The sequence below is a fragment of the Equus asinus genome, chromosome 21, assembly GCF_041296235.1.
Source record: "Equus asinus isolate D_3611 breed Donkey chromosome 21, EquAss-T2T_v2, whole genome shotgun sequence".
Lineage (NCBI taxonomy): Eukaryota > Metazoa > Chordata > Mammalia > Perissodactyla > Equidae > Equus > Equus asinus.
Genome location: NC_091810.1, coordinates 10,863,646 through 10,878,527, shown reverse-complemented (window position 1 = coordinate 10,878,527; position 14,882 = coordinate 10,863,646). Strand labels below are relative to the sequence as shown.

The 14,882-nt window shown below is 43.6% G+C and overlaps 1 protein-coding gene across 2 annotated transcripts in view; it reads right to left on the bottom strand.

The window, feature by feature from the left end:
- CHCHD6 (coiled-coil-helix-coiled-coil-helix domain containing 6) overlaps positions 1-14,442 on the bottom strand; it is a 253,019-nt gene extending 238,577 nt beyond the window's left edge. The window contains exon 1 of one of the 2 annotated variants that reach the window (XR_011496584.1): positions 14,246-14,423. Coding sequence is in view for 1 of the 2 variants with exons in the window: in XM_014846097.3 (XP_014701583.3) it covers positions 14,246-14,332 (87 nt within the window). In the remaining variant the exon portion in view is untranslated. Of the gene's footprint in view, positions 1-14,245 lie in introns of both variants that reach the window. The other variant, XM_014846097.3, reaches the window with a different exon arrangement.
- Between the last annotated feature and the right edge of the window lie 440 nt (positions 14,443-14,882).

Sequence of the window (14,882 nt, the reverse complement as noted above, 5' to 3'; positions counted from 1 at the left end):
TCCTTCCATGAGGAAGAGAAGCGTTCTCTTACCTTGTTCCACTTCTTCAGTGGGGAGGCTCCAGCACCTCCACCTTCTGACGTATGGCTGCATGGGTCTCTCAGAGGTCTTTTGTGTTGCATGGATGTCTTCTGTTGGAATATGAATGTCCTTTTTGTTGTATCTTTGAGGGGAGAGTTTACAAGGAGAGCTCACTGCACCATGATGCTGATGCCACTGCTCTAAAAGGATAATTTTCTTGAAATTTAGTCTTCTCTTGACAAAAAAGATTATGAAACATTTTCTTTGAGTAGTCTATCAGAAGGGTAGGGATTTTATGTTTTATCAAAATAAATGTCCTGTATTGTTTTTATCAGGGCTTTAATCACAGGTGCTAAGGTTTTTTCTTACAGCCATTTAATTCTCTGCATTCACTTGAAAAATTTTAAGTGGTTAAAGATGGTTATCCATGGTTAAATAGACAACTAAGCACTTTCGTAGGGGCCTATGATATTATGTTGGTAAATGTTATTGATGTACGTGTTTTAAAACTTATCCTAAAATTCTGATCTGTCCTGGTTATCAGTCATAATTCTAGTTGTTATTTTAGTGTTGTATGTCACAGAAATAATCAAGTTTGTTGACTGTCATTTTAAGTCTTTTGTCATTTATAGAGAGTTATTGTTTTATTCCGATGCTTTTGCAAATGTTTCACCTTCAAAAGAAATTCATGGAAAGGACTCTGACACTCTAAAGTATAGGTTTCTGACAAACTTTCAGATCATAAAACTGAACTGAGTAAAACAAATTACAGAACTCTAACAGAGAAACTGACAACTTCATGAAACTGCTAACAAAAGATCAAGATCAAGGGGCTGGCCCTGGGGGTGCAGCAGTTAAGTTCACACATTCCACTTCAGCAGCCTGGGGTTTGCTGGTTCAGATCCCAGGTGTGGACATGAGCACTGCTTGTCAAGTCATGCTGTGGCAGTCATCCCACATATCAAGTAGAGGAAGATGGGCACGGATGTTAGCTCAAGGCCAGACTTCCTCAGCAAAAAGAGGAAGGTTGGCAGCAGATGTTAGCTCAGGGTTAATCTTCCTCAAAAAAACAAAGATCAAGGTCAACAGTTGATTACATGCCGCTAAATGAACTGATGAGGATGATTTTAATTTTTATGATGTTTTTGTTAAAAAATTTTTTTTGATGAAGAAGATTCACCCTGAGCTAACATCCATTGCCAATCTTCTTCTTCTTTTTTTTTTTTTTTTTGGCTTGAGGAAGATTAGCCCTGAGCTAACATCTGTACCAATCTTACTCTATTTTGTACATGGGATGCCTCCACAGCATGGCTGATGCGTGGAGTAGGTCCATGCCTGGGACCCAAACCCACAAACCAGGGCTGCTGAAGCAGAGCATGCAGAACTTTAACCACTTGGGCATGGGGCCAGCCACAAAATATTGCCATTTTTTTAATTCAGATTTAAGGAAACTTCTTTCTCTTTCCTCTTAAGGTAACTAGGACAAAACAATTTGCTAAATTATACTTTTGTAAACAGAATTGAAGGATTTATCTTTTTCTCCCTACCTGATCCCACCAGAATTTGGAAACTCTTAGTGAGTATTGTTTTCATGGCAATATAGTTATTTGCATAAGAATCTGTTCTCCTTATAAGAGGACACAATTGAAAATATTGTTTATATTACCAAAGCTTTGAGTGGGATGTCATATTTGAGAGAAACTGGCATAAACTCAGATATGACCAGACAGCTATTGAGAAATAAAGATTGGATTTTATGAAATAAAGCCACTTGGAAATACTGGCTTACTACCTCGTTTACAGGGTTCCCAGAAAATTTACCAGCTAAGTATGGAAGGTCACTTAACTGGGAAGTGCCTGGAACCTCAAAATATTTTGGGGACCTCAAGAAGAGAAGAATTCACCCAAATCTGTAGGTGTTACAGGCCTATTCTGATGACAAGTCATTGGTTTGGCTTTCCTGGCCTCAAGAGGCTTTTACATTTCTATCTGAGTTTCGTTATAAAAAGTTCCAGCAGGGGCTGGCCTGGTGGCGCAGCAGTTAAGTTCGCACATTCCGCTTCTTGGCAGCCTGGGGTTCACCGGTTCATATCCCAGGTGTGGACATGGCACCGCTTGGCAAAAAGCCATGCTGTGGTAGGCATCCCACATATAAAGTAGAGGAAGATGGACAGGGGTGTTAGCTCAAGGCTAGTCTTCCTCAGCAAAAACAGGAGGATTGGCAGTAGTTAGCTCAGGGCTAATCTTCCTCAAAAAAAAAAAAGTTCCAGCAAAGCAGATTTAAAAGAGACTATATCAGGGCTGGCCCCATGGCTGAGTGGTTAAGTTCACACACTCTCCTTCAGCAGCCCAGAGTTTCACTGGTTTGGATCCTAGGTACTGACATGGCACCGCTCATGAGGCTATGCTGAGGCAGCATCCCACATGCCAAAAGTAGAAGGACCCATAACTAAAATACACAACTATGAACTGGGGGGATTTGGAGAGAAAAAGCAGGGGGAAAAAAAGATTGGCAACAGTTGTTAGCTCAGGTGCCAATCTTTAAAAATAAAAATAAAAAGAGCCTTATATCGGGGCCAACCCCATGGCTGAGTGGTTAAGTTCACACACTCTGCTTCGGTGGCCCAAGGTTTCACCCGTTTCGATCCCAGGCATAGACATAGCACCATTCATTAGGCCATGCTGAGGCAGCGGCCCACATAGCAGGGCCCGAAGGATCTACAATTAGAATATACAACTATGTACTGGGGAGCTTTGGGGAGAAGAAGGAAAAAAAAAGATTGGCAACAGTTGTTAGCTCAGGTGCCAATCTTTAAAAAAAAAATTAAAAAAATAAATAAATAGAAGAGCCTATATGATCAAGTGCTATTCTTGCTGCTCTTATGTAAATAATTGGGCCAAGCTTATTAAAACTAGAGCTACTATACAAACCAGTTAGTCTTAATTTGGCTATCTTTGGGAAAAATGAAGGTGATTTTAGAGAGAAAAATTACGTTTCAGTAATAAAAATATAATACACATTTGTGGATATTAGATTCTAGTTCTGTAAATTGTCTTCGAGAGTTTTGTTTTCTACCTATAAACTGGACTGGATCCTGAACTCTTCTAGTTTCCTGGAATATCTGGCTATAAATCTCCAAACTAACATTTCAATTTTTTTCCCATCATTTTCATTTGAAATCACAGAGAAATGAAACCACACTTTTTCCTAAAGCCCTGCAAACTAAAGCTGGACAACTCAATATAAACTTAAGGGAGATCACTACAATAGCATGCTTGTTACTGTGTAAGCCTCTCAAAAGATACCTGAACACACGATGACATCATCTGAGACATTTCAAACTGCAAAAGATGCTTTGACCCCGACATCTAGAAATCTTGACTGACTGTCCTCTGGACTCAGAAACTGGCTTATAATTTGCTCCAACCATTAACCTTGTTTTTCTTTTTGTTTCCATAGAAATGTTTCTTATTAAATACCTGATTGCTTGCTTACACGATATAGGCCTAACTTTGGGAGCCCACCTGCATCCCTGCCTCCTGAAATGAATTTAACTGATTATCAGGACTAAGAAATATGTTCAGTGAGATGGAACAATCTACCAACTCAGGTTCTGGACTATGAAACTTCTTAAAGCTTCAGAGGTAGGACTGTGGGGGATCAGAATTGGCCATCCAAAATGTGTCTCTGCCTTGATTATTTTTAAGAACAAAAGACTCTGAAAGAAAATTTGACCTTCCTCCCCTTTGAAGTCCCAAACCATTACCCCCAATATCCCCTTTTGTCTTTAGCTGAAGATGATATTTAAGGTGGCACCCTTGGCCATTCTGGCAAGTTGCTCAGTTTCCTCACTTTCTCCCACGTATACATGTTATAAAGCTTTGTTTGACTTTCTCCTGTTAGTGTGTCTTATGTCAACTTAATTCGTAGACCAGCCAGAAGGACCTAGAGGGTAGAGGAATTGTCTTCATCCCCTACACAAGGCTCTGAGCTAGGTGCATTCCCATTTTACAGATGAAGAAATCAAAGGCAGGAGGTGAAACAACTCGCCCCAGATCACAGGAAGTCTGAAGTGCTGGGGCCAAGACTCAGATTCAAGCCCTGGTCACCTGACAGTGACCCTCACACAGTAAAGGCAGTAACACAGAGCCTCTCTGGGGTGACCAACAACCATGTCCTTTTAAAGGCCAATTCAAGAAAAAATAAAATGTTTGCAAGTCCCATTTCTCCCCACTTATGGTACTCTATTGAACCTGGAGCCAGCCCTGGTAGTCTAATGATTAAGATTCAGTGTTCTCACTGCACAGCTCAGGATCATTTCCCAGTTAGGGAATCCCACCATACATCTGTCAGTCATACTGTGGTGGCTGTGTGTTGCTGTGATGCTGAAAACTGTGCCACCAGGATTTCAAATACCTGCAGGGTCACCCATGATGGACAGGTGTCAGCAAAGCTTCCAGACTAAGACAGACTAGGAAGAAGGACCTGGCCACCCACTTCTGAAAAAATGGGCCATGAAAATCCTATGAATAGCAGTGCAGCATTGTCCGATACAGCACTGAAAGATGAGAGGATGGTGCAAACAGATGGGGCGGTGTTCTGCTCTGCTTTCCACAGGGGCGCTAGGAGACATAATTGACTCGACAGCATTAACAACAAAATTGAACCCTAGAGTAAGGGGTGGAGGGAGAGCATGTATGCACTCATAAAACAGACAGCCTACTTAAATTAAGAGAATGTCAACATGAAAATTAGCACTTTTTAGCCTTAAAATGTTACTCATCTAGACACGTTTGAGAAGCAGCAATGTGGAGGCAGCCTCCTAAGCATTATTCTTTGCATTAACGAACGCTTTGATGTTCATAAATGAGTTCACAGCATCAGCTTGCTTACAGGCAGCAGAGGCATCCTCCTCCTCATGTAAGGATGGAGAAGGTTTGGTACAGAGAAGCAGCTTGCCCAAGGTTACACGCTGAGCCAGCAGGGAGCAAGGCCTGCACAGCCACTCGGTGCAACATTTTCTGAGGATCCAGTGGATGCCAGGAGATAAACTGCAGCTCACTGCTCTCTCCCAGCTGGGCCTAGCATTGCTCCAATCAGCCTGAGCACCCAGGGCAGTTTCCAGAAGAACAAGTTTGCAGGGAGTCAGGTCTGTCAGCAACTCACAGTGCCTGGACACCCCAAACCCCACAGAGGCACTGTGCAACCCTGTGATTCTAAAGAGATTCCTCTCCATGCCTCAGGCTGTTGCCTTGAAGATTCTGTTCACTAGTCCTTCAGTTTTCCATGAGCTGAAATTAGATCCACTGGCTGCTTACCACAGACTTAAATCCCAGAATGTAAGAACAAGAAGAGCCCTTGGGGACCTCCTGAGCATGGCTACACAGGGTCAGGCAAGTGACAAAAATGAATAAAATGGTCCTGGTAGGTGACAAAAAACAGTGCAAGAACAACGTGGTGGGGACAGTGGTGAGAGCATATGCCCCCTAAAGAGGTCAACTACCTCATAACTCCAAGAAAGTGTCACCATATGGGTATGTGGATCAGACTTTTGATTTTTTGTCCCCAAAAAAGCTAAAAATTGAATTTATGTAAAGTCTTCAATTTTTAAGTGTTGGCAATTAATTTCAAAGTAATTAATACCACAAAGTTTCTGGACTCATTCTTAGGGGCAAGAAAAACTGAGCCAGCGGCTTAAAATTCTGTCCAACAAGGATTTTGCTGACCTGTGCCCAGCTCTGGGCTAGATGCTAGGGACAGAGTTGAAGAGACATGGCTCCCACTTGTGGGGAAGTAAGGGAGTAAGTGAGGAAGAGATCATCTCAGCCCAGAGAAGTAAGCACTGTGATGTGAGCAGAGTCTTCAAGACCCAGGACAGTGACCATCAACGGGTGGGGGACAGACAGGACAGAAGGCACCCTTCAGATGGTAACACTTGAATTGGTCCTGAGGACGAAGAGAAATTTAGCTAGTCAGAGGGAGACAAGATACTGCAGACAGAGGAGAACAGATCACAGGCGCAGGGCATGAAACAGCTTAGTTACAACTGGAGCAGGCATCGTCCCTGCCAGGGTGCACAGTGACAGGCAGAAAGCGGCATCAGCAGCACACAGAGGGCCTCGTGAGCCAAGCCTGGGAATCTGCCTTGAACCTAGAGGCAACTAGAAGCATGTAAGGATGTGAAGTAAGGGAGTGACACAATCAGCTTTAACTCTTAACAATCACTGACACGACAAGCTAATAACAGGGCTGCCTCAGAGCAGGACTGACAAACAAGGTGGAAAGGAGATGCACCTCCTTGTGAACTGTCGGAATTCTATTACCATTTGCCTGAAGCCTGTTCAAAAGTAAAATTTACCTTTTAAAAAAAATTACTCTGCTAGCAACAGGAGGTATAGATTTGTGGGAGGCAAGCCTATTGGGAGAAAGAACAATTTATCAGACGGTCAAGGGGAAGACAGAATGGGCCTGAACTGAGATAAAGTGTTAGTGAGGATAAAGAAGAGAGGATAAAACAGAGAAATGGTTGGAACGGAAAACTCAAGATTTGTCATTAAATGTAGAGAAAAAAGGGAATGCAGGATCCAGCTTTTTGGGTGAGGGACTGTCTGTATGCAGCCATTCACAAATAAGAAACAACAGTAATTTCTAGGGAGGCAGAGGAGGGGACAGGGGTGAGTTCCACTGGATGCAGTGAATTACATGCGCCCATGGGACTCGCGAGGAGACATGGCCAGCTACGTTCGGCACAGCTCTGGGTTGGCTATTAAGAACCCAGAAATCCTCAGCTCACGAATAAGGATGAAAGAGAACGGCAAGGGACAGGGTGCAGAAGGGAAAGAAGGGCTGAACTAGGAAACATTCTGAAGCCTCTACCAGCCACAGAGAAACGGCAGAGACTGCAGGCTAGATCCCGGAAACCAGAGCTGTTGCAGCAGAGCATGCAGCAACCTCCCTCCGAGAGACAGAAAAGGCAGCACTGGAAACCGAGGGACCAAAGAGGCCTTTTAGGGCAGCATCTTTACCTCCCAAATGAGGGACCAAGCCAGAAGAACTTAGTAGGAGCTACTGCTAACCGCTATCCTTACATTTACACTACTTTGTAGATTTATCCTTTACATAGAAAGATCTTCAACACTACACTGTGACATAGTTAGGGGATATTACAATGGAATTTCATCTATATGAGGGTTATATTCTAAAGTGAGAAGGTAAGGTGGAAATCACCTTAACTCTTACATCATTTACATTTTATTACTGATTACACCATAGTAGGATTAAGAGAAAATTTAAAGGATGTTCGCATAACCTTTGCAAGTTGCTAAATCTGCCCCTAAAGTACAGCGTGGTTGTGCAGCCAGCCCTTTACTGTCCTCCTCCCACACAGTGAATCTGGGAACCCCTGAGCCAGATGAATGGACGGCACCAAGGGAGAGTCCACACACAGCTGCCTGGGTCTTCGTACCATCCCATCTTCAGGATGACTCTCTACTCCTCAGCAGCTGAGGGGGAACGCAGAGACCTAAAGTACTCTACTTCCCTGCAGAACTGGCTCCATTTCATTTTCTGATATCTCATCATGTGTCAGAAGATGCAATGTTTGGGGACCATCAAAGAGAATAACACCTGAGAAAGCACCTAGCCCAGGACTGGCACACGGTGTGTGCCAGCAATGTGTGCTGGACTTGACACCCAGGTCCCCAAATGCCATTCACTGGAAAGCTGTAGAGAACTTGGCCCTCTGTTACCTGGCTTTCTAAGCTGGCATTTCCTGTTATGGCCCCACCAACTGCACTCACCCAAATGGCCAGGCAGGTGGAGCATTAAAGCTGGGGAAGAATGGTGAGGACTTGTGACCCAGCCCCTTCAAGCTACCTACACTAAACAGGTGTACACAGGTGCTGCCACATCCCTCCATCTTGCAAATAAGAAGAGAAACTTATCCCTTTGAGTGTCGGGGCTCAAGTCCAGGTTTTCTGAGATCTTTTGTTCACCACACTAACTCTAAACAGTCAACTAACATGAAGGATGTAATGTAAAAAGTATGATAAGGAACACTCATGTTCCTGCTGAAACATTCAAGAAGTATATTGCTGGGCAACAGCAAGGTGAAAAAGGAAGTTTTCTGCATACATATGGAACAGGTTTGTATTAAAGCCTTGAAGAGTAAGAAGCAGAAGTGTAAGATTCTCACACACAGCTGCCAGAGATCACCAGCTTGGCTAAAAGAAAGATTGCCAATTCATTAACCCAAGCATGCAATCCAACATGCACATACTAACGAGCCAGACTGTAACAAATAAGAGAGTCTCTGCACTCCACGAGCTTACAAAAGAAAAACAGGATATAAGGACAGAGAGGAAGGGGTGATGGAGAATATTAAAAAATAAAGTCATCAATCTGATAAAAGGCAACTATGAAAAAACTACAGCTAACATACTTAATGGTGGGAAATTGAACATTTTCTCTGTAAGTTCAGAAGCAAAGCAAGGACATTCACTTTCTATTCAATGTTGTACTAGAGATTCTAGCCAATGCAATAAGGCAAGAAAAAAAAAGAAAGGTCATTCAGATTGGAAAGGAAGAAGTAAACAAACGTGTCTTTATTTGCAGACAGCATGATCTTATCTATATAAAATCCTAAGGAATCCACACACAAAAACCTAATAGAACTAATAAATGAGTTCAGCAAGGTTGCAGTATACAAAAGCAATATACAAAAGTCAATTGTATTTCTTTATATTAGCAATGAAGAATACAAAAATGAAATTAAGAAAACAATTCCATTCATAATTCAAAAATAATAAAATACTTGGGAATAAATTTAATGAAAAAATGCAAGACTTGTATACTGAAAGTATAAAACATTGCTGAGAAAATGTTTAAAAGATCCAAATAAATGCAGAGATTTCATATTCAGAGATTAGAAGACTCCACATTGTTAAATACAGCAATGCTCTCCCAAGAAATCTATAGATTCAATACAAACCCCATCAAAACCCCAATAGGGTTCTTTACAGAAGTTGACAAACTGATCCTAAAATGTAAATGGAAGTACAAAGGACTCAGAAGAGCCAAAACAATCTTTAAAAAAAAAATTGGAGACCTTATACTCCCCAATTTTGAAACTTTCTACAAAGCTGCAACGATCATGACAGTGTTGTACTGGCATAAAGATAGACGTACAGCATACAGATCAATGGAACTTTCAAAGAATTGAGAGTCCAGAAATAAACACTTATGTTTATGGTCAACTAATGTTCACAAAGGTCCCAATTAATTCAATGGGGAAAGGATAGTCTTTTCAACAACTAGGTTTGGAAAAAATAGATATTCCATGATAACAGGATGGATTTAGATCAGGGTTCAACAAACTCTAGTGCTCAAGCCAAATCCAATCCAGTACTTAATTTTATAAATAAAGTTTTATTGGAACATAGCCACACCCACTTGCTTACATATTGCCTATGTCTGCTTTAACTCTACAGTGACAAAGTTGAGTAGTAGTGATAAAGACCTTCTGGTAAGCAGAGCAGAAAGTATTTACTATCTGGTCATTTACAGAAAAACTTTGCCAACCCTGATTTAGAGGCTTGCCTCACAACATAAACAAAAATTAACTCAAAATGGATCATAGACCTAAATATAAAAGCCAAAACTATAAAACCCTTAGAAGAAAACAGGAGAAAATCTCTATAACCTTGGGTTAGGCAAAGATTTCTTGAGATATGACACCAAAAGCACAATCAATAAAAGAAAAAAATTGATAAAACTAAACTTCATCAAAATTACAAATGTTCGCACTTCAAAGACACCACTAAGAAAATGAAAAGAGAAGCCACATATTAGGAGAAAATATCTGCAGATCATAATATGATAAAGGGCTTATAACCAGGATAAAGAGATCTTATAACTCAATAATGAAGACAACCTTATTAAAAGGGGACAAAAGATCTGAATACACATTTCACCAAAGAAAATATATAGATGGCAAATAAGCACATGAAAAGATGTTCAACATGATTAGTTCCTAGGGAAATGCAACTTCAAAGCACAAGGATACCATTTCACACCCACTAGAATTGCTATAGTCAAAAAGACAAACAATAACAAGTGTTGGTGAGGATATGGAGAAACTGAACCCCTCATATACTGCTGGTGGGAACATAAAATGGTACAGCCATTTTAGAGCAGTCTGACAGTTTCTTAAAAAGTGAAACCTAACAACTCACCAAATTCATAAACAGAATAACCCAGCAATTCTACTTCTTAGGTATCTATCCAAGAGAAATGAAAACATATGCCTGCAAAAAACTGGTATGCAAATGTTCATAGCAGCATTATTCATAATAGTCAAGAACTGGAAACAATTCGGATGTCCATCAACTGGGGACTGGATAAACAAAATTAGTATATCCATACAATGAGATACTATTCAGTAATAAAAAGGAACAAACTACTGATACATGCTACAACATCAATGAACCAATACCAAAAACATTATGCTAAGTGAAAGGAGCCAAACATATAAGATGTATGAGTACATTTACATGAAACGCCCAGAGAAGGCAGAAGGATTAGTGGTGAGCTGGGAGTGGGAATAGTGACTGCATATAGGCACAAGAGATGTTTTTAATTCCTGTAAATGTGCTAAAATCCGACTGTGATGACAGTTGCTCAACTCTGTAAATTTGCTAACAGATCACTGAAATTGATGAATTTTACATGTAAAATACATCTCAATAAAACTATTTAAAAAAACAACAGAAAAATCACCATCATCAGATAAAATCTTTCCAAAGCTCTACTCCTGATCTGAGAATTACAACGTTGGCCCCGGGATAACCAGTAAACAGCCCTGGCTGGCAGTCAGCGCCCACCAGCTCTCCAATCTCATCACCCGGCCAACTTTCTCCAACATCCCACCCTGTGTGGCTGCCAAGCAAATGGGCTATGGAGTTGGGACATCTGAGCTTCCAGCTCTACCTCTAACTCCCTGTGACCCTGGGTTACTTCACCTCCTTGAACCTGTTTCCTCACCTCTGAGGAGGAGACAATATCTCACAAGGTCAGCATGCGGAATATCTGAGGCAGTGCTCTTCGAACACGCAGCACAGAGCAAATGTGTGCACTCTTCCCATGGCTGGCTCAGGCACATCTTCCATGTCACCTCCTCCCAGAGGCAGCATCCGACCATCCCACCACCACCAAGTAGCCCATTACTCTTTGCATGCTTTTTGTTTCCTTCATAGCACTTGCAGGTCTTTTTTATTCTTTTGCCTCTTTTTTCTTTCTTTTTGTCTGCTTCCCCCGCCTGGGCTGAGGTCTCCGTGGGGGTAGGGACCTTGTGCTTTGTCCCTTGTTGTCTCTGCAAGGCCCGGCCCAGTGCCTGGTAAGTAACTGGCCAACTTTGGTATTCCAGCTGAAGTTGGTTGCTTGTCAGCATTCAGACTCCTGCCATGTGTGTACCTTCTCTTACTGGAGAATGAGGCTAAAGGTACTGGTTGAAATGAAATCTTTATGTATTTCACACACGCTTGCTCTGAAAACTGAAGTTAAATATAATTACAGCATTTTGCATTAATTAAATATCTTTTACCTTCCAAGGAATTAGAGTTTGGACTCGATATGTAAATTTATGCAAAAAAGTGTGCAAACTAGCAAGGCCACGGCCTTTAATTTTAAGGGAATTAGAGCACTTTCTAGGACTAGGCCTGGGGGAACTAATTACAAGTGGTCTTTAAGAATATTTAACTTTCTCTGAAGGAGCTGGGGCATTTTCTTCTTGGGCATCTACCTTCTATTAAACTAATTTCTCATTGGTTCATTCAGTGATCTTTTCTACTGATTTTTCACTTGTCTGGCTAAAGACATGGTGGACTCCCCAGCCTTCAAATAACTTTGCTAGCAGAAAAAGCCCCTACACCAAAGCACTTAACTGCAATCACCTCCTTTCTGTGCTCTCCCTCTCAGACCAGGCACACAGGTGGAAGGAAGAAAGGAAGGGGCTCTCAGAGCACGGGGCTGCCCACCCACTGTGTGTCTCTAGACAAGCAGTTATCCTCTCTGATGAGTTTGCCCAGCAGTGAGTCAGAAAAACTCCCTCAAGTTTATAGTCTCTGGTAGAACTAAGTGGGCGCCAGCACCCTGCAGGCCAGGTAGAAGCTCTGTCACAGAATGTTCACGCTGCCTTGCATGTCACTGGGGGATGGGAACTTGGAGTAATGAGAAAAGGCTGTTGCTGGAACACAAAGGTCTGGACGAAAGTCCCAGAAATTACTGAGGTAACACTTCAGACAAATTTCTTAACCTCTCTAGGCCTCATTCTCCATCTTAAAAGAGAATTTATACTTTGCAGAATTATTTAAAAGGCACCTGGTCTGATACACCCAAAAAAGATGATGTTCCTGTCAACTTAGAGGAAGTCACCTTCAAAGGGACTCTCCGCTCAACCTAAAAGACTCCAACTGACCTATCTTGCCAGCATCCCAAAAGCAGGACATCACGTGACAAAGGTGGAAGAGCACCCAATCAGAGCCAAGGGTGTCTTCCTAAATGCCAATTCAGGCTCTTGCCTCTCAACCCTCCAACACAAGCCACCTCCTCCCTACCACCTTTTGTCTTTGCCAAGAGCCAGGTCAAGACTAGATAACACCTAGCAAGCACCAAATGGGCTAAGCACTGTGCTAAGAATAGAGGCTCTCACAAAATAATCTATACTTTTTCTAAACACCTCCACACACATCTTCATCTCATCAGGCAGCACCCAGGGTTATCACACCCTCCTCCCATTTTTTAAAAAACTGTGGTGATTGAGACTCAGAAGATAAGCTGCTAATCTTATCTTACACAGCTAATGAGCATTTCCTGAGGTTAGACCTCCTCATATCTTTTTCTGAGTCACCTCCCTAATTAACTAATTCACCTACATCCAGCTCTGTGCATTCCATTTAACCTTGGTCCCTGTTTCACTGGGTTCCTCCATTTAATTACTCAACAATTATTCACAAAGCACCCACTATGTGCCAGGCACAGGTGGAGGAAAGGAAGCATTTAATAAGCAAGTCCTGGACTTGGCCTATTTCAATCCCAGCTCTCCCACTTGTTACCTAGGTGACCTTGGATGAGTTACTTCATCTCAGTGCCTCAGCTGACCTTATCTGTAAAATGGACAAATAGAAATCTCCCTCGCTTATAGGGCTGTGGAAAATGAGAGGATACCTGTAAAGGGTTTAACACAACTCATGGCTCCCACTGAGCACTCACATGTGAGCCGCTCTTATCGTTCTCCTAGGTTCCGGCGCTGGAGCCGGGAACCAGACAAGAGCTTGAGTCTCAAGGAGGCTACACTGTAGTAGGAAACACAGTGACCAGCTTGTTATCAACAGAAGTTTCAAATGGTGACGAGTACTACAAAAAAATTAAAGGTGTGACAGTGGGGATGGGAAGTTCCTTTAGACTGAGCGGTCAAGGAAGGCTATTCAGATAACATGTCAACTATAACAAGAATGGTAAGAGCTAGATATAAGAAAAGCTGGACAAGAGCAAACAGCGAATGCAGAGGTTCTGTGCTTGGAGCAAGCTGGCAACTTGCAGAGACAAGAAGGTCCTGAGGCCAGTGAATAGATGGGGAGTGGGAGTGAGGGTACTGGCATGAGCTGTGGTCAGAGAAGTCGGCAGCACAGCTTTGTAAAACAAGGTAAGGCGGTCCCTCTTCAGTTTAAAGGAGCTGGGGATCCAGTGGAGGGTTGTAAGCAGAGGGACGGGTATATGATGATTCACGACTTTCAAAGCGCCCCTTGGCTGCGGCGTTGAGAGGCTGTGGCAGGTGTCCAGGATTGGAAGCATCGCCGTACGCAGAACACGATGCGCGCACTAGGGCGGGGGACAAATTCAGGTCTGTGATAAGCCACCTGGCGCTGGAACATGGCCTCCCCACCTGTCCTGTTCTCCACTCCTTCTCCCCGAGGCCAACCTGATGCCAGGGTGGTGGTGAAACCTGCCGGGGACCACTAGCGGCCGGGGACCCCAGGCATCTCCGAGCCTCACCTCCCTCTTCTACACGGCGGAGGGACAGCCGCTCGCCACCAGGGAGTCGGGAGGACTCACGGGCGAGACCGCCCGCTCTCCGACCCGCACCTCCCTCACCGGCCCGGCCTCCGCGCCCGCCGCCCGCCGGCCCAGGCCGTGCTCGCTGGTCGCGCCCGCCGGCGGCCCGCTCACCCGGATGCCCTGCAGCACCCGGACCCGCTCCTCCTCATCCATGCCGAAGGACACCCTGCGGCCCTCGCTGCTCTCCGTGCTGCCCATGGCAAGAGGCGGGCAAAAGGAAGCCAACTGGCTCAGGAACACAGGCAGACGCCCAGCGGCGGCTCCCTGCGCGCCCTGCGCTTGCCGGGGGTGCAGGGACACAAGCCAACAAAGCCGCTCCTTATTGGCCGCCACTGGAGGCTCAGCCAATCATCTGGCGTGGGCCCGCGGGGCATTGTGGGAGTTGTAGTCTCACCAGCCCAGCTGCCCTTTAAGAACCAGGGATCGCGGGGAGGCGTGGTGCCTGAGCTGTGGGAAGCGTTGGAGGGAAGCTGAGAGTGGGTACGGGCAGAGAGCCTGGAGTGGTAGGCTAAGGAGCAGAGCAGAGGTGGTGAATGCTCACTCTGGAAACCCTGTTACCGGACCAAAAGTGGGTCCTTTCTTGGGAGTTAAACTGTGCCAGAAATAGTTGTTTCACAAAGTCGAATTTTTATTTGTTGCATGCAGCAAAGAAGATGGAGATCATAGGGAATAATTTCACTAGGGTATGCTCTACCCACCCCCCAGCACAGGGAGGTGGGTATCTTTATTTGGGGTAGGAAATGAATAT